Source organism: Fukomys damarensis, unplaced genomic scaffold, assembly GCF_012274545.1.
Source record: "Fukomys damarensis isolate Sample0158 unplaced genomic scaffold, DMR_v1.0_HiC HiC_scaffold_23, whole genome shotgun sequence".
NCBI classification, from domain to species: Eukaryota; Metazoa; Chordata; class Mammalia; order Rodentia; family Bathyergidae; genus Fukomys; species Fukomys damarensis.
The window spans coordinates 31073523-31096248 of record NW_022900935.1 but is presented as its reverse complement, the minus strand read 5'-3'; the positions used below and the strand labels follow the sequence as shown (position 1 = coordinate 31096248).

The window sequence follows — 22726 nt, the reverse complement described above, 5'->3', positions numbered from 1 at the left end:
GAGGGAGAGGGAGGAAGAGAAAGATTTGCTGTGTAATTCAAGCTGGCCTTGAACTCAAAACAATCATCTTGCCTTGGGTTCCCCAAAGTGCTGGGATTGCAGGTATGCACCATCATACCATGCTTCTAGAAGGACTATTTGCATAACTATTTATATGCGCTTACCTGCTGGTGATTGGGAAAGTGTTCCATAGCTTTGAGCAGCAAATGGGTCACATCAGCCAGCAGTCGGACAGGCATTCCTGCGGCAAGATCCTGCTTGGTTAGGTTAAATACACAGGCGCTTGCAGCCAGTTGCACTGGTAAATTCATTGGGTGATTTCTCATCCCAGTAACCACAAGCTGGAAAGAAAATTAGTCTTAACTCACCTCATAAATACAAGCCATCTTCACAGAGCAACATTACTCTGTTGATCTATAATAATTTTAAAGATGTCTTAAGTAATCTTCCATCTTCATGTACAAGGAGCACAGCACATTAGTTACTCATAGTTTCTGCCTACCTGGTCAAGGCAGGTATCTAGTTGTTCATATCTAGACATTTTCTCTGAAAGCAAAATGAATGCGTGGATCTTTTCTACACAAGTGCTCAGTTTTGTATTCTAAGACCTGTTAGAGGGCCTTAATGTGGAAAAGCAGTGAAGAATAATTGTTTACTGACTTGAAGAGGGAAAACTAGTGGCAAATTTCACTTTAAATTCCCAAGCTTCCTTTCCTTGACAACACTGGTAGAGTTATTGCGATAAAATTCATTCACCTCTCCATGGCCTCCTCTCTGTCTCTTCCTCAAACACCCAAAGTCCCTACCATTTCTCACTATCAGCTGAAGACATCACTGTCAAAAACACTAAGAAAATGAAAACAACCAAGAAAGTACTTTAAATTCTCCCCACATGTATGCTCCTGCACACCATACACAGATGAAAATATGCCACTCCCTCGGGACCTTACCATAAATGAGTTTTTTTGGAGCTCCTATCTAGACTTTCCCATTTACAGTGCTGAGATTGAACTCAGGACTTCGGGCTTGCTAGGCAAGCTCTCTGCCACATAGCTACACTTCCAGGCCCAATCCCTCCTTTTAAACACTCAGTTCCTTCTCTTGTCTATTCAAGACAAGCTGATTTCTCCCTTAACTCCTACAGCGATTTTTTATTCTGTACTGGGCCATTCATATCAGCATACAAATAAGCAATTTTCCTCCCAGTTTAAAAAACAAAAACAAAACCCTCTTTTAATCCCGCTTTCTTAGTCAATCACCTTTTTCCTTTGCTTCCCTTTACTAAAAACTCCTATATTCTTTAATTTCTGAATGATTCTCTGAATGGACAGATATTTCAGTTAGGACTACAGAGCTAGTCCTTTGTTGTTCCAGTTCACAGAACCCCTCACCCAACAAAAAAACAATGCATTATCCTCTGGTATATATATAGAGAGGGATAGGTACTGGGGATAACAGTAAGAGATGAAATGTTACTGGTTCTTGTCCAAGCACCCCATTCTCAAAATTTAAGATATTTAGGAAGACAGGTCAGTTCTGGATCTGCCACTGACTTATTCTTACCTAACCTCACAGATCTTCAGTTTCACAATCTGTATATCATAAGATAAAATCTGTCTCTTCAGAATGTTGTGCCCACTAAATATTAAATATTATATAGTCCCATACTCACTGGTTCTCAAAATTTAATGTGCACAAGAACTATCTTAAGAGCTTATTCAAATGCAGATTCCTGTGCCCCAAAGGGGTTCACAATTTTTTTTTGGCACTGTACTGGGGTTGAACACAGGGTTTCACAGTTAGCTACATCCCTAGTCCTTTTTATTCATTTATATTTGAGACAGGGTTATCCAGGCTGTACTCAAACTTGTGATTCACCTGTGTTATGGTTTATATCTAAAATGTCCCGCAAAACCTCATGCAGTCATAGGTGGGGCTTTGGGGAAGCAACTGGATTACGGTGTGTGGTACCATCACTGGACTAGTCTACTGATGGGTCTGTAGCTGGGTATGATATTGGGAGGTAAAGCCCGGTGAAGTCACTGTAGGTGTGGCCTGAGTCTGTCTTCCCACTCTCTCTCTCTCCTTCTTACATGCTCTACCATGAACTGCTTCTCCACTGCTATGCCTCTCTGCCAGACCACTCTCCCCTGAAGCTACCTGACTACAGATTGAAACCTCTACAAACTGTGTGCCAAAATAAACCTTACCTCCTTTAAAGTGTGGGTGTTGGGTATTTTGTTTCAGCAATGAGAAAGTAAGATGTCCTGCTTAAGCTTCTTGAGTAGCTGGGATTATAGTGGTAATAAGTGGTAATATAAGCAATATACCAGACTTCCAGAGATCATCAGACCACATTTTGATAAACACTGACTTAAGCAATCAACAAAATTAAGAATCCAGAGCTCAAAAGTGCAAGGTCCTGAGTTTGATCCCTGATACCAAAAAGGGGGGGAAAAAAAAAAAGAATCCCTTTATTGTCCTTCAAAAAAAAATGTTTTGGTTTAGTGGGAAATAACATGGATCGATTACAAAAGCACAGAAATTTCATAAATGGCATGGAAATATACCTTACAGAATTGTAATACTGTATTTCTAAAAAGACTCTAAGAGGAAAGCAATATAGAGTTAACATACACTGCAATGTATGGATTCCAGTTATACTTCCATTTGCTACTCTAGCTGGTAATAAAATATCATGATCACTGATTTTAGGTAAGTAAGTATATGCTGAAAGCATTAATACTGTTTAATGAAATAACTCTGAAACCTCAAAACACTATAGAACTGCCTTCTGTCATTTAAGCTAATAACTGAAATCATAGATTGACACATTTTAAATAAAAATCAAAGGCTAAATGCAAATTTTCTTATACAATTATCAAAACTTTAATAACCAGCTTCTTATTCTTACCTTTAAAATTTCTGGCTTTGTTTTTTCCATCACATGAGTCAAGCTAAAAAGGTGAAAAAGAGCTTCTCGGACAAAAAATGCCCGCTCGCTGTACCGCTTCAATGCTTCTGCAATCTGAGTTTCATTGGCTTCTCCAGATACCTTTGAACACAGCCAAAAGATTAACTTCCAGAATTCTTTTAAACCCTCTAACTTTATCTAAATGTCAACTATAAAGATGGCATCCAGGATAGTTATATAACACTTAGAATAAATGGGAATTATTACTTTGAACACAATCAGAATAGTCATCTCTAGGATGTCTGATGGGCTCAGAACCAAGCATAAGCCTACAGGGAACATTTTCTTTTTTCTTTTTTTTTTTTTTTTCGAGACAGGGTCTCACTATGTAGTTGAGACTGACCTGGAACTTACTATGCAGCCCAGGCTGGTCTCAAACTCACAGCAATCCTCTTGCGTCAACCTCTTGAGTGCTGGGATTACAGGTGTGTGCCACCACGACCGCTCAGATAACATTTTCTAAACTAAATTTAAAATAAATCTCAATATATTTAACACTATTTATAAGACCATCCACGTCATTAGGCTCTGTCTGTCTCCCTACCTCATGCCCTTTTTGACAGAGTCTTGCTAAATTGCCCAAACTGAACTTGCAACTTCCCCGTCTCATCCCATGAAATAGCTGGAATTACAGACACAAGCCACCACACTGAGTTTCCTGCCTTTTAAATTTTTATTTTATTTATTTTTATTTTAGCAGTATTAGGGCTTGAAAGCAGGGCCTTGGCACTGAGTTACATTCCCAGTCCTTTTAGCTTTTTATTTTGGGACAAAGTCTTCCTATCTGTTTTGTAAGGTAATCGCTTTCCCATAGCTCACAGTGTTACAGCTGTGCTGGTCTTTTTTTTTCCCCTCTGATCTTTCAATAAACTAAGCTCTTTCTCATCAAAAGGCCACTCTATATAATGTGTACTCTAACTGAAACCTTCCATTCTCTATTTATTAAATGACTAATTTTTTACTTACCCTTCCTAACTCAAATTAAATACTTCTTTATCAAGGCATTCTCTGACCCACTGTTCTAAACTGGGTCCCCTAAATTATCTCTTTCATAACTGTTATCCTAACAGCCCATTCACCAATGGACTAACCATTCACCCATTCATTTTACCCCAACACCTAAGATTATGCTTAGTTCAGAAAAAGCACTACTCACCAAAAAAATTCATTAATTTCCCCAGATTTATCAAACTCAAGAGGTTCTGTTCAAAAATTAAGTCCAATGAGTTTTCATTTAGACAAGTTCAATATCATTATCCTTAAAGTGTGGTTCAGATACCAGTGGATAACCAAATATAAATAATGGAAAGTGGCTCCTTAATCCAACAAGTAAAAAGGAAATAATTAAAATATACCATAATCCCTAATAACTTAAATAGATCTAGGTACTGAGCACCAAGAACTGCTAACACCACAGAAAAAGAAATAACTCACCATTAGGTACTCTCCCAGTACAAGAGCACAGCACTTAAGAACCCTGCCAAAGGGATTAAACTCTAGCCTCATTAAACCTCCAAATCCAGTTAGTGATTTGCAGGAACCACAGAGAAATATGAACCATAAGTATACATGAGCAACAAGGAAAATGCTACGTGTCCAAAGGACTGAATTCTTCTTTGGGGAGGGGGCTGGGGATTGAACTCAGGACCTTGCACTTGCAAGGCAGGCACTGAGCTAAATCCCCCAGCCCAGGACTGAATTCTTCTTCAACAGACAAGTTTTAAGGAAAAGAAAGGGATGCAGGAAGAAGTAAAAGACGTATCAAAATTTTTAAAACAGGCAATATTAATCAAAGTGTCTGAAGATAAACATTTGGGTCATGAAACTATAAAGAAATGCAATGGGGCCAGGGGTTTAGCTCAGTGGTACCGTCGCCTGCCTTGCAAGCACAAGGACCTGAGTTCGACCCCTGGTACCAAAAAACAAACAAACAAACAAGAAATGCATTGACATGATCATTATTAAAGTCAGGCCAAAGGTTACTTTTGTGAAGGAGTTATACAGAACAGGGCACACAGAAGAGCCTGAGGTAACTGACAAAGTCCCTTGAGTGATGGCCTCAAGCGTATTTGCCTTATTTTCACTCATTAAACTACATAATTGCTATTTATCACCTTTGCTATCTGTTCTATTTTACAAAAAGGTAAAAACATACATACAAAAAATGTCACTCAGAGAGACATAATCTTCCTAAGGGGGAAGATATAGTTCTTTCTGGCAATGGCATTATACAGGGAGACACAAAAATGATTAAATACTTAAACTCAGTAACTAGGTTTTGGTTTGTGTTTGTTTTTGTTTTTTGTTTTGCAGAGAAGGTCTTGCTTTATAGTTCAGGCTGGCCTTGAACTCACAGCAATCCCCCTGCCTTAGACTCCTGAGTAGTGGGATTACAGGTACGTTCCACCATGCTCGCAGTAACTAGGTTTTTTTATGAGTATAAAACACTCATATAGGAAACTAAAACTCTGAGGAAATGAAAAGATGCATCATGGCTGACACTACAACCACTGATATGATATGCTACAAAGGTCTAGCTCTAAAATGAACTACACCATAGTACTGTTGTATAACAAACGACACAGAGGCATATAGTGGTAATTTTAAAGGTTGTAGAAATAACAATGGAAGTATCTCTACAAAATGCTTCTTGAAGTTTCTATTTATGTATAACATACACACACAAATACAAATTGATTCTGATTACACATAAGCAGTTTCTGAGTAATAAATTTTTTCAATTTGTTCAGTTCTTTTCAAATCATTTTGAACTTACAGATTTGGAAAAACACTAAAATGTGAAATGAAAAAAAAATTTTAGAGAGAAAACAAAGTAATCTCAGACTTCATTTACTAGTATCTGGTTAGTTCCCACTACTTTATAGATCCCTATGTGCAACACAGCTTTAAGTTACCTTTAAATAGACAAATAAAGAACTTTGTTACTGTTATGTTAAATACTCAAATGTCACTAGCCAGATGTTTTATTCAGTGATTAAAACATCTCTAAGTAGCAATAAGCCTTCAAACAAGTAATGTGGTACCTCAAACTATAAGTATCTTCAATCTCACTTGATCAAAAAAAAGTATCTGCATGTACTAGTTTTTGCAGTTTCAAAGAGAACGAGCAAGATACAAACCAAGCACAAAAATCAGTAACACTCTTTGCACCAATAATGAATCAACAGAAAAAGAAATGGAAAATAATAACATTCATAATAGCTTCAAGAAAAATTAAACATATGAATTAACCTAACAAAGGAAGTGAAAAGAACTTTGTAATGGGGAGATGAAAACTACAGTACCCTGAAAAACATTAAAGAAGACATCAGAAATTACAAAGATATGCCCTAATTCCTGGATAGGCAGAACCAATATTGTCAAAATGGCCACATCACCAAAACACACACACACACACACACACATAATCACAATCCCAATAAAAATACCAACAGCAGTAAAGAACTAGAAAAAATAATCCTACAGAACCAGAAATTCATACAGAACCAGAATTCATACAGAACCAGAAATCCCAGACAACAAGAGCAAAGCCAAGAAGCATCACAATCCCAGATTTCAAGTTATAGTACAAAGCTACAGTGACAAAAATAGCATGGTACAGGCACAAAAACAGGTATGTGGATCAGTAGAAGAGAACAGAGAAACAATTAGGGCACATTCAGCCATTTGATCTTTGACAAAAGGGCCAAAACACACTGGAGGAAAGAAAGCCTCTCTAAGAAATGGTGTGGAAGAAACTGGCTTTATGCATGCAGATTGAATCTAGATCCACATCTCTCACCACGTACTAAAATTAAATCAATCAAGATTTAATATTAAAACAGAAATAACCTTCTGGAAGATAAAATAGATAAAACTCAAGGACAGGCATAACCAAGGACTTTCTGAAAAGAATACCAATTTCATAAGAAATAGCATCAAGAATCAATAAATGGGATCATATCAAAGTAAAAGGCTTCTGCAGAGCAACAAAACTAATTAAGAGTGAAGAGACAGGCTGGGCGTGGTGGCACACGCCTGCAATCCCAGCACTTGGGAGACTGAGGCAGAAGGATCACTGTGAGTTCAAGACCAGCCTGGGCTACATAGTAAATTCCAGGTCAGTCTCAACTACATAGACCCTGTTCCAAAAAAACAAAACAAAAAAAAGAGTGAAGAGACAACCCACAGAATGGGCAAAAAATCTTACCAGCTATTCCTCAGAGGACTAATATATAGATTAAAGAACTCAAAAAAATTAGAAGCTGGGCGTTGTGGTGCAGGCCTGTAATCCCAGCACTTGGGAGGCTGAGGCAGGAGGATCACTGTGAGTTCGAGACCAGCCTGGGCTACACAGTGAGTTCCAGGTCAGGCTCACTACATAAGTGAGACCCTCTCCCAAAAAACTAACAAACTAACTAAATAAATAAATATAAATTTTTAAAAAATTAGATCTCCTCAAAATAAAAGGTCCAATAAAAAATGGGCAACTGAAAGTACTTAACATTTCTCAGAAGAAAAAGCATAAATGGTCAATAAATATATGAAAAAGTGGTCAACATCTCTGGCCACACTGATGTTCCATCTTATTCCAGAAAGTATGGCTGTCATTAAGAAATCAACTAATAGGGCTGGGGATTTGGCTCAGTGGTTCCGCTGCCTGCCTCTCAAGCTCAAGAGCCCGAGTTCAATCCCTGGTACCAAAAAAAGAAAAAAAGAAAGAAATCAACTAATAAATGCAGATGAAGCTGTGAGGGAGAAACGAACCCACCTAAATGTTCATGGGAATGTAAACTAGTACAACCACTATGCAAATCAGTATGGAGAGTCCTCAAAATGCTAAAATTAGAAATTCCAAGATGGGCATAGTGGCACACGCCTGTAACCCCAGTATTTAGGAAACTGAAGCAGGAGGATCACTGTGAGTTCAAAACCAGCCTGGGATATATACTGAGTTTAAGGCCAGCCTGAACCTTGTGGAAAGAACTTATTTCAAAAAGAATTCCATTTAACCCAGCTGCTTCCCCTTCTAGGAATCTTCCTGAAGGAATCAAAGTCATCACATCAGCGTGATGCATGCACACCTATGTTTATAGCAACACAACAAATAATAGCTACATCTTGGACTTGGTCTACATGTCCATCAACAGATGAATGGTTAAAGAAAAAAACTGGTATTTATACACAGTAGCCATCTCATAGCTTGTATCTAGATGTCTTCCCCAAAGCCTCATGCACTCAAACATGGGGCTTTTCAGAGCTTGAGGGCATGTGATACTGGGATTAGGGTGTGATACTAAATTAGTCCACTGTTTAGAATTAGTATAGTTCTGGTTGTGGCTGAATGGATTTACTGGAATCAGAAGCCCCACCCTACATGTGGGTGGCACCACCTAAAAGGTTTATAGCCTAGATGGGATAAAAGGGAAAAAGGCAGGCTTACTGCTCGCTGTCTACTGCTTCCTGCCTGCCATTCCATGAATTATTTTTCCTCTGTGATAACCCCCTACCACACCACAACGCCTTGGAGCCAGCCAACGATGGGCTGAAACATCTACAAACTGAGTTGAAAGAAACTTTTCCTCCTTTAAGGTGGGTGTCAGGTATTGTGTCTCATCAACAAAAAAGTAAGACAAGAGTACTACTCTGCCATAAAGGATAAATTTAAGTCATCTGTAGGAAAATGGATGCACTTTGAGACCATAATATTAAGTAAAACAGATCAGACACACAACTTAAATATTGCATAGCTTCTCTTACATGAGAAACCCAAAGTATAAATAATTTAAAGAACAAAATTTCCTTATAATACTCTGTACATTACTACAGCAACTTTCACACAGGATTAAAACTTTTTCTTTCCAGTAGTAGTGGAGATGGAACACAGGGGTGCTGTACCACCACACTACATATTTCCAAAATTTTGTGTTTCTTTGAGACAAGGTCTCACTATGTAGCCTAGGCTGGCCTGGAACTTGTGATCCTCCTGCAGCACTATGCTCTCTAAAGCTAACATTACAGATGAACACCAGCATGCCCAGCACAGATTGAAGATATTTTTTAATCTGTCTCCTCTCTGCTAGACTAGAATTCTTTGAGAACAAGAATACTAACTCAGACATCTTTAAAAAGTACTTTGTAAATTTTTTTAATGGACCAATTTCTCTGTTGATTACTGTAGTTCAATACAAAAGTCTAAATTCAAAGGAGAGGTCTAAACTGGAGGTACATATTTAGGAGTCATCACATGGTGGCACACGCCTATAATCCCAGCACTTCCCAAGGCTGAGGGAGGAGGACTGCCACCAATTTGAAGCCAGTGTAGGCTACACAGTTAAGTTCAAGCCTGGCCGGAACTACTCAGCTAGACCCTGTATCGAAGAAACAAAACAAACAAAAAGAAACCTGTAAGCTACAGGACCCAAGCATGGAACATTTCATTAGTTAGATGCCTAGTAGATGATGAAAAACCAATGAAGAAAACTGAGACTGAGCAGCAAGAAAAGTAGGAAAAAATTAAGAATCGTGTCAAGTGTGATACCCTGGAAGGTAAGTTTTAAAAATTATATCTTAAGGAGGAAGCAAGATCAACTGCATTGAATACCACGTTAGATTGAATAATATGAAGACTGAGAATTAATACTAGGTTTAGCAGACTTAAAAAGATCCTCAGAAGCTAGAGCCATAGCTTGGCAGAAAAGCCTACAGGGATGGGGATTTAGCTCAAGTGCACTGCACATGCCTTGCAAGTAAGCACAAGGTTCTGAGTTCAGTTCCTGGTACAAAAAAAAAAAAGCCTGGGAATGAGGTAGAAACACAAATGTAAACATCCTACTAATGGGAAGTGAATGGAGAGCTGTGGTGGGACAAGAAAGTGAGGGAAAGAGAGATCCTAAGATACTCAAATAGGCATATGAGGTGTACTGGAAAGACACAAGCTTTAGAATCAAACAGTTCAGGGTATAAACACAGGCTCAATAAAGCTGGCCATGACCCTGGAGAGCCATTTTCTTAAAAACAAAAGGGAGTGGAAGAGGGGAGTGGAAGAAGGGAAGTTAGGAAGGAGATGACATTTTCTCTAGCTGAGGACAGTAATAACTTCCTGACTGAGTTAAGGGACCAAACTAAGTAATGCATACATGGTGGGAAAATATTTCTTGCCTTCAGTGTTCCTTTTTAAATGTAAATTTTTATTTCTTTTTAATTATTTAAAAATATTTAAACCTTTCTCTTTTTTAACCTTTTTTATCTTAAAGATTGCATAAATTGGGGTTGGGGAGGAATGAAGGGTGAGTTGAGTCTCTAAGGATGATAAAATAAGCAACGATAGATCTATTTTCCCATCATTCTGTTTGGAGCATTCTCTGTATCCTTTAAGAATTCATCTTTTTCTTTCCAAACCCTAGGCTTTCACTTGAAAAATTTTATCATATGAAAAGTCCCACAGGTCGATAAACTTAGAGGAAAATGAATATTTGGCCCAAAAGAGGAAAAATAATCAAGATTATAGGGCCTTTCTTTCTTTCTCTCTCTCTTTCTTTCTTTCCTTTCTTTTTTCTTTTTTGGTACTGGGGATTAAACTCAGGACCTTGCACTTTCAAGGCAGGAGCAGGTGCTACTGGGCCAAATCCTGGGTCCAAGGGCTTTTATTTCTTTTGTAATTGTGTAAAAAAATGGGAAAAACATAAAAAGTAGAATTTTAATGTGAAAATAATTTTGCTATAATCATAAGTTTTCGAGGCAGTGTTTGTTTAATGTGCGTGCAGAGTCCATTTCCCACAAGAATCTTCTACTACTTTTCCTCAAGTATCTTCTATTCTCATCATTAATTCCCTTTTAATCAACTGTAAGCTATTTAAAATATATTCCTACAACTTAATGGAGAAAAAATAAGTAATGCAGACAGAGGCACAATAAGCATGTCATTTTTAAAAAAACCATTATCCCACATAAATATTAGGGAGTTACACTAACAATTATTTGCATCCGTTAGTGTGGTCTAAAAAAGAGGCACATAAAGCCAATCTAAACTAGAAGCATCACAATACTATACTGAGATAATCATTTCAGACAAGGTTTTAACCAACTATGCTAAATTAGACAATTCTCTTTTTTCTCCAGTGGGAAGAGGACTTTTGGGGGATTGAACCCAGGGCCTCACACTGAGCTATAGCCTCAGTCCTTTGTATTTATCTATTTTTAAAAAATTTTTTTGATAAGCCAATCTAAACTAGAAGCATCACAATACTATACTGAGATAATCATTTCAGACAAGGTTTTAACCAACTATGCTAAATTAGACAATTCTCTTTTTTCTCCAGTGGGAAGAGGACTTTTGGGGGATTGAACCCAGGGCCTCACACTGAGCTATAGCCTCAGTCCTTTGTATTTATCTATTTTTAAAAAATTTTTTTGATAAAAATGAGAACCAAGACCTGTCATGTAAAGGTACAAGATCCCAATAATGAATATAATTGTACTGTATACCTAAAATGTACCAATAAACTCAATTAAAAAAAAATTTGAGAGGGTCTTGCTAAATTCCCAATAATGAATATAATTGTACTGTATACCTAAAATGTACCAATAAACTCAATTAAAAAAAAATTTGAGACAGGGTCTTGCTAAATTGTCAAGACTGGCATGGAATTTGTGATCCTGTTGCCTCAGCATGTAAGCTTAGATTACAGGCATGTGCCACCATGCCCAGAAAAATAAAACCTTTCTTTTTTTTCTTTTTGTGTGTGGAACTGGGAATCGAACTCAGGACCTTACACTTGCCAGACAGGCACTGGCACCATTGAGCTAAACCTCTGGCCCAAAATAAAACAATTCTAAAAAAGGAGACAGCAATTTCAGCTCTCTTCTACCATGATCTATTATGTTTTAGCTTTCAAATCAGTAGTTAAATAAAAGGAATATCAACTTTTGCATATACATGAATAAAGGGCAGTTTTAATAACCTCTCTCTTTTTTTTTTAAAGTCATTTCTAACAATGATTCTTAACTTTGACTGGTCATTACATTTACATAAAAAATTTCTAAAAATAGTTATGCCAGAGGTGCAATGGTGCACGCCTATTATCCCAGCACTTGAGAAGTTGAGACAGGAAGAACGTCACAAGTTTGAGACTAGTCTGGGCTACATAGTAAGGTCAAGGTTAGCCTGAACTACACAGACTCTGTCTCAAAAAAAAAGACTAAATAAAAATAAAAATACCGGGCTGGGGATTTGGCTCAGTGGTTCTGCTGCCTGCCTCGCAAGCCCAAGGGCCTGAGTTTGATCCCTGGTACCAAAAACAAAACAAAAGACAAAAAAAAAACCTATGCCAGGGTCAAATCTCCCTACCTACTACACAGGCCTTTGTGAATATTATTCTCTGTACACAGAAGGCCCTCTGTCAAGCTACCCACCCTTAAGTCTCTACACATTCGTCTATCCTTCAGAAAAGCCTTAAGTCAGATCTCTCTGCTAAACATTTCCATATATACTAGTATGTACTTGCTAGATTCTATAAAAGTTTAAAGTATAAGTAAATAAATACATATGCATAACAGATTTCTTACCATGTCACCACCATGCCCATGAGACTAGTCTCTTCAAAAGCTGAATTTTACGTTTTTCATCTTTGAATCCAAGACAGTATTAAGTCCAACTGATGTTTGTTAAACTAAATTTAAACCATTAAGAACCAGAAACCACAAGAAAAGTTTTACCATTTCTGAGGTAGAGATCTCCTCCAAGAGTTTAATCTACCATTAGATATTCAATTTAACAAGGAGTATCTTTAGTTTCGTAGATACATTTAAATGGTTCAAAATATCTAAATGGTACCATAACAAGACAGTTTGTTGAGGACCTACTGCACTGTACTTTATAATTGCTGATCTTCAGAAAAATTCTGCAAGGTAGAAATAGTGTCTATTTTAATAAATAAGGAAATCAAAACTCAAAATTAAGTTAGCCAGAGCTTGCTCAGAGTGAGGGAGCATGAAAACTGGGCTTTTACCTAGAACTCCACCTCTAAAAGCAAGCCTTTCCCCTATACTTGTACCGTGAACCCATAGCACCCATACCACAGCAGGCTGATTATTGCTGGAAGCTTTAAAAGGTCCACTATCGCTGCCCTATATAATTCCCTGCCTTGTGAATGTTTTCCAAATACCAGACATTTATTCTAACAGGGTCTATGCGACTAAGACTTTGGCCAGCCTGACAAAATAATACTTCTTGTTGTTGTTTTATTTTGTTCATGATTTTTTTGAGACAGGGTCTCACCATGTACCCCAGGCTGGCCTTGAACTCTCAGAGATCTTCCTGCCTCAGCTTCTCAAGGGCTAGGATTACAGGCATGTGCCACTACACCCCCAGCTAAAATAACACATTTTTAAAGTCTAACCTTCAAATATCCTTCGCCTGTGAGGAATTCAGAGTAACCAGCATCAGTGGCCAGCAAACCTACAAACTGCATGCTGGGCCGTTGTTGTATAAAGGCTTCAACAGCTTTATCTGTCACATGCTTTCTCCCAGAAACATCCAGAGAGACAAGATTGGGTAGGATGTCCTTCTGTTCTAGTAAGCGAAGAGCTATGTCGGATGTAAATTGTTTATCATCTGAGATATCAAGATGATTTAGAAGTCTGAGTTCCCGAACAACATCTAGGATCTGGGTAGTTGTCATTTTTAAACACTTCAAGTGGTGCATGGTTAGAGACTTGAGTCGGTCTTTGCAGGCCAGCAGAGCAGTGATGTCTGTGATTGAAGTGTTAGAGATATCCAGGCTCTCCAGTCGTGGCAGGGAGGCAACTTCAGCCAGGTCTTCATTATAAAAGAGAACATTGGTGATGCTGAGAGCTCGAAGGCCGGAAAGCTGACTAAAGCACCGCTCATAAGGATCCTCCAGGGAGAGAGTTAATGAGTTCAGCACCAAGCACTGGAGATTCTGCTGGATCCATTTGTTACTGCCAAGCCCACTGATAATGTCTGTGATGGTGATGTCAGCATTCACACCTGTGGCATCCAGTTCCACTAACTTGTGATGGCAGAAGGCTTTCCGGAAAGCAACAGCAGAGATCTTTGCTTTGCGAATGCAAGCTCGCTTTAAGCGCATCTGATTGCCTCTAAAAATACCCACAGTTCCATCGTTCAGTAGACCTGAGGAAACACAAGCAGCACTTTACTTCAGGAAACAGCTAGAAGACAGCTAAAATGCCCACCGTACTCTACATTTACAATGTGATCCCATGCAACTTTATTTTATCTGATACTTGTAATTCTGTGAAATGTAGGTTATTACTCTTGCCTACAATTTATAGACAAATAAGCTGAGGCTTAAAAAGTGGCTCTCCAAGATCACAGAGCTAACAAGAGACAGAATCAGGACTCCAGTAGATCATTATGAACTCTACTGGCGTTTGGTTCTCCTCAGCTTACTGGACATACAGACAGCTATACTTCCCAGAGCTTCCTGCAGCTGGACAGGGAGAATCAGAAGTCTTCAACTCTTAGAGGGCACAGCTTCAGGAAGGGAGTCTGGATACCCTGGAATGGAGCCCTTGATGGGTTTACAGAGTTTATGTACTATGAGTGAGGTTTAAACTTTGGGTTAAGATATTTCATTTGCTACCAATGCATCTCTAGCCTATATTTTAAATTCACTACAACATATTGTGATATAAACCAATATATATTATATTCAGCACACATGAAGTGCTTGTAATACATTATTAAACCACTAGCCAGATCTAAAATCTATTAAAAGGACCTAGGAGTTCCAGCCCCCCTCTTTCAAATGAATGTAAATAAAGCAGACACAATAAATGCTTTAAGAAATCCCTAAGAGATGCACCTGCCTACCAATCAAGAGTGCTGCACATACTCTGAAGCCATATCTCAGCAGTATCACATCACCTGAACAACATCTACTATGAAAGAAGCAACAGCTGTGCCAATAGAAGGTAGTCTGAGAACAGTCTCCAGTAAATGAGCAGCTGGGGCAGAATAAAGAACAAAGAGCTTGATGTCAAGAGACTAAGTCAAGTGGCCCCTCAGCTAGCTCATCCTAAAGTTGTAGTCCAGACTGCCAATAAGCCACCCTCAAATTAGAACTAAGGTATTTTTTTAAAGGGAGTACTCTTTGCTAATGGATGTTATCAATTATCATTAGATAAAAAAACTTTATAAAAGCCAGCACAACAGATAAAAATAAATAATTGCATGTTAAGAACCCCACTATATAGTCAAGAGCTGTACTTTCTAATATAGTACCAACCACACAGCTGTTGAGCACTTAAATAGCTAGTACAGATTCAGGACCCATACCCTCTCTTGTACTAGGGACTGAACCCAGGGCCTTCACATTAAGCTACATCTTTTATTCTCCATTTTGAGACAGGGTCTTATTAAATTGCTGAGTTGCCCAAGGTGGGCTTAAACTTCCAATCCTCTTGCCTTAGCCTCCCAGAATGCTGGGATCATAGGCACGCACCACCATACCATGCCCCATGTGGGGCATGTCTATAATCCCAGCACCTGGGAGGCTGAGGCAGGAGGATCACTGTTGAGTTCAGGCTAGCCTGGACAACAAAGTGAGTTCAGCATGAACTATAAGGCAAGACCCTCTCAAAAAAAGTATATACTGTGATTTTGAATACACAGTGCAATCAAAAAATAAGATGCAAAAAAATATGTTAAAAAAAGATGTAAAAAATGACATGTAAAATATCTCAATAACTTTATATCTATCATACGTTGAAATGACACTAATTTGTATATATTGGTTTAAATAAGTTACTATAATTTGTTTCACCTGTGCACACATGCATGTATGGACCTGAGTGTATATGTGCATTGCTAGGAGTGGAACATATGGCCTCAACCATGTTAGGCAAGCACTTTACCATTGAGTTATGCCACCAGCTCTTGTTTTACTTTTTTAATGTGTTCACCAGTGGACGTAAAACTATGTTTTTATTGGACAGTACTATTCTGGAGACAGTCTTAAACTACCTTAACTCTATATCAGGGGGTAAATTTCATGATGGGTTTCCATCTATTCAACAACTTTTTTTTGAGACAGTCTCGCTGTGTAGTTCAGGCTGGACATGAACTCACTATGTAGCCCAGGTTGGCCTCAAACTTACAGAGATCCTCCTACCTCAGCCTCCTGATTGCTGAGATTACAGGTGTGCACCACCACACCCAGTCAATGAACAACTTTTTAACTAATACTGTAGGTCAAGCTGTATTAAATATTATAGATGAAAAAAAAAGATATGCCTCTATACTCAATTTATAATTCCACAGAAAAAAGACAACCAACCATAACCGAACAAGATGTATGGTATACCTGAGCTAAGTACAATGTACCATGAAAACAAGGAAGTGATTCATTCTGACTGGAGATCTGGGACGTACTGGATGGAGGAGATAATGCTTGAGTAAGAACTTCAAAGATGATAAAATAACTCAAAGGTGGAAAAAGAAGGAAAATGCAGCTTCAAAGGGAGAAGAGACAGCATGAACAATGCCTTACATATGTAGGCACATTATACAACTAGAAAATGGTAAGTAGTTCTATATTACTTGAACATAAGGAAAAGAAAGCAAAGGAAAGGAAAACCTGCAGCCCTGTCCCTGATAAAGAGAAGAAAACACAGTTGAAGATCTGGATGTGAGTGATAATGTGGTACATTTCTTGGGATATAAGCACACAAATGGGGAAACAAAAATGAGGCTGGGAAGATGAGCTGTGGATAGATCACTATGAAAGTAAACAAAACGGTCCAGCTGGGGACCTTGGTACTCAAGGAAAAACACAGTGAAACCCTAGGTGTTTTTCTGGTCATTTATCCCACACCCAAAGTTGAAGCCAGCACCACAGGAAACAACAATGAGCACAGACAAGCTCCAAAATAATCTTCACTCTACCCAAAGTACTAGATGGAGACAGCAAGACAGGCAATTTTTGGACAGTTGAAGACCCCAGTGGGTAAAAAAGTAACCCCAGGCCAGGGATTTAGCTCAGTGGTTCTGCCACCTGCCTCACAAGCGCAAGGTCCCGAGTTTGATCCCCAGTACCAACAACAAAAAAAAAAGTGACCCAAGATTGCCTCTGTGCTAGCAAACACCAAGGGAGCCTAGGTTTCCATCCTCACAAGGCTGTAATTACCTGCCTCAACCTCCCCACACGGGAGGCGTTGGAGAAGCCTATGGAGCCAGGACTTTCACCCCTACTAGCTGGGATAGCTGACAGCATCCCTACCTTTGCCCCTGTGGTGTCAGTGGATACCATCTGGGGAGCCCTGACTTTGACATCCATCTAGCAGTAATGAAGTCCTTCACTCTCCCTGTTGGGGCATTGTCATCGGAAACCTGGTGACAAGTCAGGACTTTCACGGTGGCCTAGCAGCAACAAGATCACTTGCTCCCAACATGGTGCCTGTGATGACGAAGCAAAAATGACTCATTCATTTTTCCCTCAGCTAGAGGTGTCCCTGGAATCCTAGTGGGAAGCCAGAGCACCAACTCCTACAGCAGCGACGAGGCTGTGCTTTGACTGCGACTGTCACAGACACAAACCAAAATAGGAGAACACAGAATTCAAGACATCCAGCTCTCTATCAAAAAGTAGTCATATACTAAAACAGAAGAAAAGCTAACAACAGATGTCAACTGAGGTAACAGAAATTTTAAAATCATTTCATAAAGATTTGAAAGGAGTGATGGTCAAAATGCAAATACATTTTCAAAAGTGAGCAATTACAAACATGCTTGAAACAAATGAAAACCAGAAAGCTTCAGCAAGGAAAGAGAAAACATAAAGAATCAAATCAAAATTTTACAACTGGGCTGGGGATTTAGCTCAGTGGTGCCACCACCTGCCTTGCAAGCGCGAGATCCTGAGTCCAATCCCCGGTACCAAAAAAAAAAAACGTATTTTACAACTGAAAAATACAATACTGTTTGGGCTCAAAAGCAGATTGAGGGAACAGATGGAGAAAAAATCAGTGACCTAGAAAGATAAAAAAATAGAAATACCCAAATTAGAAAGGAAAAAATACACTAGAACATTCCCCCCAAATAAATATCCAAAGCTATCTGTGTCATTGGAATCCCCAAGGAAAAGAGAAGGAGAAAGAGGGTGGGTTTCAAGAAGTACTTGAATAATGACAAAAATGTTTCCAAAATTTGGCAAAAGACAGACTATACACTGAATAAGATGCATGAATGCCACTTAAAACAAACCCAAGGATATTCACACCAAAACATGAACACTAAAAACAGAAAAATCTTGAAAGAAGCTGGAAAGACATGAGGCTTCATCTACAAAGAAAAAAATTTGTTTGTGAGACAGTCTTGTCATGTTACCCAGGCTACCTTAAACTTGGATCCTCCCACCTCAGCCTTCCAAGTAACTGGGATCGTAGGCTTGCACTACTGTGCTTGTCTCTTTTTCAACTTTATTATGAAAAACTTTCAAACCACAGAAAAATTAACAAAACGACCTTTTAAAATTGTAACCAGATTTGGCAACATGTTCTCTTGCACGTTCTCAGCAATTCCATTCTGTACTGTTCAAAGTAACTCAGAACTAACAGGTCATCACACTGGGGCAATACAAGTAGGGGCAGCAAATTACTCTTTAACCCTCAGTTTCCTCAGTGGGTGGCAGTTTGAGCAGAAGAGTTAGAAAATACATTTTGATCAATCACATTGCCTTCCTAAAACACCATTCTGAAGGACAACTATTTAATTGTGTTTATTTAAAGGTCACTTTTGTCATTTTATCCATATGAAGCATTTGCCACAGTATATTAATAAGTATCCAACAAATATTGGCTGCTACTATTAGCTATGACTAACTATATTTCAGAAGAATAATTCAATCTGGCAAAGTTAAAACTTTAGTTAACACTTTTTTTATTTACGAGTTTTTAAATTGAATATGCCGACCAAAATTATTAAATTCAGATTAGAAAGAAATAGTAGCACCAGCATAATCTCTTAAATTGCTGTGAAGTTTTGTAGGGAACTTTTTAACATATAGTACTCACTGAATTTTACCCTGGTTCCTGTGGTGGAGTGGAAAAATTCAAAGAGCTGACAGGCTTGAACAAACTAGTGGAAACCAAGTATTACAGAGGTCATCTTTCCTAAATTATTCCCCAAAAAATACCTCTCAGTTAAGCCATATTTCCCCCTACTCTTCCCTGGAATGCATTATCTGCCCACAAGCTTAAGAGTTTTTCACATAAAGTCACAGCAGAAGTGGCACACAGAAGCAAGGACAACTGTAGGTGCAGTACAGAAGGCCGTGTGGCCAGTGGGAAGAATGTATGTCCATAAATAGACCTGCACCTGAACCATTCACTAGCACTATGACCAGCAGGAAGTTACTGCTCTCAACCTGTTTCTTCATCTGTATATTAATGGGGGTAATGATGGCTAAATATATGTAAAATGCAGGCCACAAATCAGGCAATCCATAAATGATCGCTATTGTTGTTGCCAAATTTTCATTCTATTTTATAGCTATGAACAAGTTGTATTCCCCACTTGTAAGAATTTATAAGATATAATAAAGGTGTTATCTCTTCCAATTTAAAACATATAAAAATAAAAGACTCAATACACATAACCATCATTTCACAGATATTTCTCAATTTAGAATTTGTTTTAGAAAATGCAAGTATTAAGTTAGCCATATTAATGATCAAAACCAGAAACCAGTTTTTTCATGATAGTATTGATTCTCCCACTGTCAAAGATAAAGATATTTTATACTCAAAGATTTCTAAATGGGTATTTTGTAATTACAGAAGTTATTTTTGACAAACAATGGCTTCTCAAAGCAGAGGAAAAAAAGAGTTTGTCCAGATTAGAAAAGAAAAATGCTTACTCTAAATTTCACAGTAAAGAGACAGGATAGACAAAAATAAATGAATTCCTTTTCCTAGAATCAGGTTCATCTGGTCTTTTCTGTAATTTCTAAGAAAATAATTAAATGGCCACAGCAGTACTTCTTAATCCAGTACCAATTAACAGCACATAATTTTTGTTTCTTTTTTTTCTGTCTTACCATGAAATGCCATGGTCTGAAGCAGTCGATCAGCTACCTCTTGTGGAAACACCCCAGGTTCCTGCAGACATAATGTTCCATCTTGCCTTGCAGAACAGAATTTCTCAAGGTGAGTGGTCAGGAAACTCAAGCAGATATCAAGTAAGGAATAAGGAGATGTCTCCTCCTAGGAGCCCAGAAAGATACATGAAGGGAACACAAAAGGAACAAGTTAGTTTCCAAAAAAGCAGAGAATGAAACCTTTATTTACTCATCCAATAAGACAGTGATAGGCAAAGGATACTGTTAGGCAGTGGGAAGACAATGTTTGGGCCACACTCCTGGAAAGAACAGAAGCACCAAAAAGGACATTTACACACTGTTCAGTACACAGGACGGACACATTGTATTGAGTACCATGTAAGCATGCAGGAAGTTCTAACTGTCAGGAATGGTTAGGGAAGGCCTCAGAGGCACAGCAAATTGACCCTCCTGAACTCTCTCTCAATTGACCCTCCTAAACTATCTCTAATCACTCTCCTACTCAAACTTTCAATGGATTCCCATGGGCCTTGAAGACAGTGGACAAAATTCTTGGATACACAGATGTCCTTCAAAAATTTAACTCTAATTTACTTTTCAATTTAATCTCCCACGAAATTCTCATTTCCAATGTTGTTATTCAAATATGGTGAGTTTATTTGGGTAAAAGAATTTAGTATAGATGTTATCCTCAAAAAAGAAAAAGCTTGGCCAGGCATGGAGGCACACACCTATAATCCCAGCACTTGGGAGGCTGAAGCAGGAAGATCACAAGACCCTGTCTCAAAAGAAGAAATAGAAAAAGGGCTGGGTATTGTAGCTCAGTGCAAAGGCCCAAAATTCAATCCCAAGGAAAAAAGGAGGGGAAAGATGGAAGAAGGGGGAAAGGAGAGGGGATGGGGAGGAGGAAGGATTTAATCCCATTTCAGTACAAGGAATAAAAAAACTAATAAATGAGCAAAGATTTAAGGGCTTTAATTATAAAAATAAACACTTTAAACGTCCTTGTCATTGCTCTGCATGACTATGCTGAATATTTTACAAGAATTGTCCATTATTTCATTTATTCCTCACCCTTATTTTGAAAAACAGTTAAATATTATCTTCATATTAATGTAACTGAAAACAGGCTCAGAAAAGTAGCATTTTTCTCACCATTTTACATTTAGTAAATGACAAAACATAGCTTCAAAACAGGAGCTGATTCAGTACAACTCTTACCACATTATACAGCAATGTGACTTTATTTTGGTGGTGGTGTCTTTGTGAGACAGGATTTCACTATGCAGCCCAGGCTAGCCTTGAACTCACTATGTAGCACAGTCTAGCCTCAAAGTCAGCCTTTTGAGTGCTGGAATGTCAGGCGTGTACTACCACACCCAGCGGCATATGTGACATTTTAATGACTGAATAATGTGAAGCCACTAAAAATGTTTTTTTTTCTAATATATACTGTATTAATCACACAGAAAAATACTCAGAATACACGGTCAAAAAGTAATTTAATTTATCAAACTTCCTCAACCTGAGGAAGGCTATCTACCAAAAAGCCAGTTACTTAATAATAAAAGTCCTGATGGACATTTGGCTCTACGGTTCTGCCACCTGCCTCTCAAGCACAAGGGCCCAAGTTCAATCCCCAGTACCAAAAAAAAAAAAAAGGTGGTCCAAGCTGTTTCTACTCACACTACTGACACCAAATATGTGAGGTTTCCTCTACACCAGAGTTCTGACCCCACTGAGTATTATAGTTCAATTGAATTCTAACACTACCCAGAATTGGCGCAGACCCACAGGTTCATGGCTCAGCTGTACAGACTGCCCACACTCCCAACACCAGTCCAAAGTTTCAGGTTTCCACTGGTACTCAGCTATAAACTGGAGGTGTCCATGATCCCTCTGAGGAAGGCCTTGAATTCAATTATTTGCTAGAAATAGCTCACAGAATTCAGAAGGCACTTACTACTGACTTCCAGGAAGGGAGGAGTGGCTGAAGGGTGAGCTACAGGTCAGAGTTAATAATTTAATCAATCATGCATACATAATGAAACTTTTGTAAAAAACCTGAAGAGCGGAGTTTGGAGAGCTTCCAGGTTCCTGAGCATGCAGAGGAGCTGGAAGGATGGCTAGCAGGGAGGCTACAGAAGCTTCACACCCTGCTTCCAAACTGTGCAATCATCTCTTCTACAGCTTTTCTTAGGTTCTTTCAAAATATCCTCTGTAATAAATTGCAGTGCTCAGTGGCTTATGACCCGAGAGAACTAGCTATCTCGGGACTGATGAGTTGCCCTACACCCTCCTGTCCAACACTGAGATGATATTCCCATAAAAGATGCACCATAAGCGGTCTCCTGGCAGCACCAGGCAGGAGGATCACAGGCAGTGACTTCCCATCTGCTGACATGCTGCACAAAAAACCTTTCTTTTCCCATTACTATCTCTGATGTTATTGGTTCTTTTGGATGGCAGCAAAACCAGACCTTTTGTGATAACAAGGTGTCTGGGAATCCACAGATAGTAAAGAATTATTCAAACCAAGAAAGTCTGCCTTCAGAGTCTGTGTCCTTGTCTACCACAATACACTGTGTGTGAGTGTGTGTGTGTGTGTGTTTTTCTGGGGACTGAAGCCAGCATCTCTAGCCCTTTTTGA

At 38.6% G+C, this 22726-nt stretch overlaps 1 protein-coding gene across 1 annotated transcript in view; it reads right to left on the bottom strand.

Annotated features, from left to right (window-relative positions):
* Zyg11b (zyg-11 family member B, cell cycle regulator) overlaps window positions 1-22726 on the bottom strand; it is a 112528-nt gene that overhangs the window by 30590 nt on the left and 59212 nt on the right. Inside the window, exons 3-6 of the mRNA XM_019205415.2 lie at window positions 20056-20221; window positions 13375-14129; window positions 2915-3055; window positions 165-341 (exon numbers count right to left, since the gene is read on the bottom strand). Of these exons, the coding sequence (XP_019060960.1) occupies window positions 165-341; window positions 2915-3055; window positions 13375-14129; window positions 20056-20221 (1239 nt within the window). The remainder of the gene's footprint in view (window positions 1-164; window positions 342-2914; window positions 3056-13374; window positions 14130-20055; window positions 20222-22726) is intronic.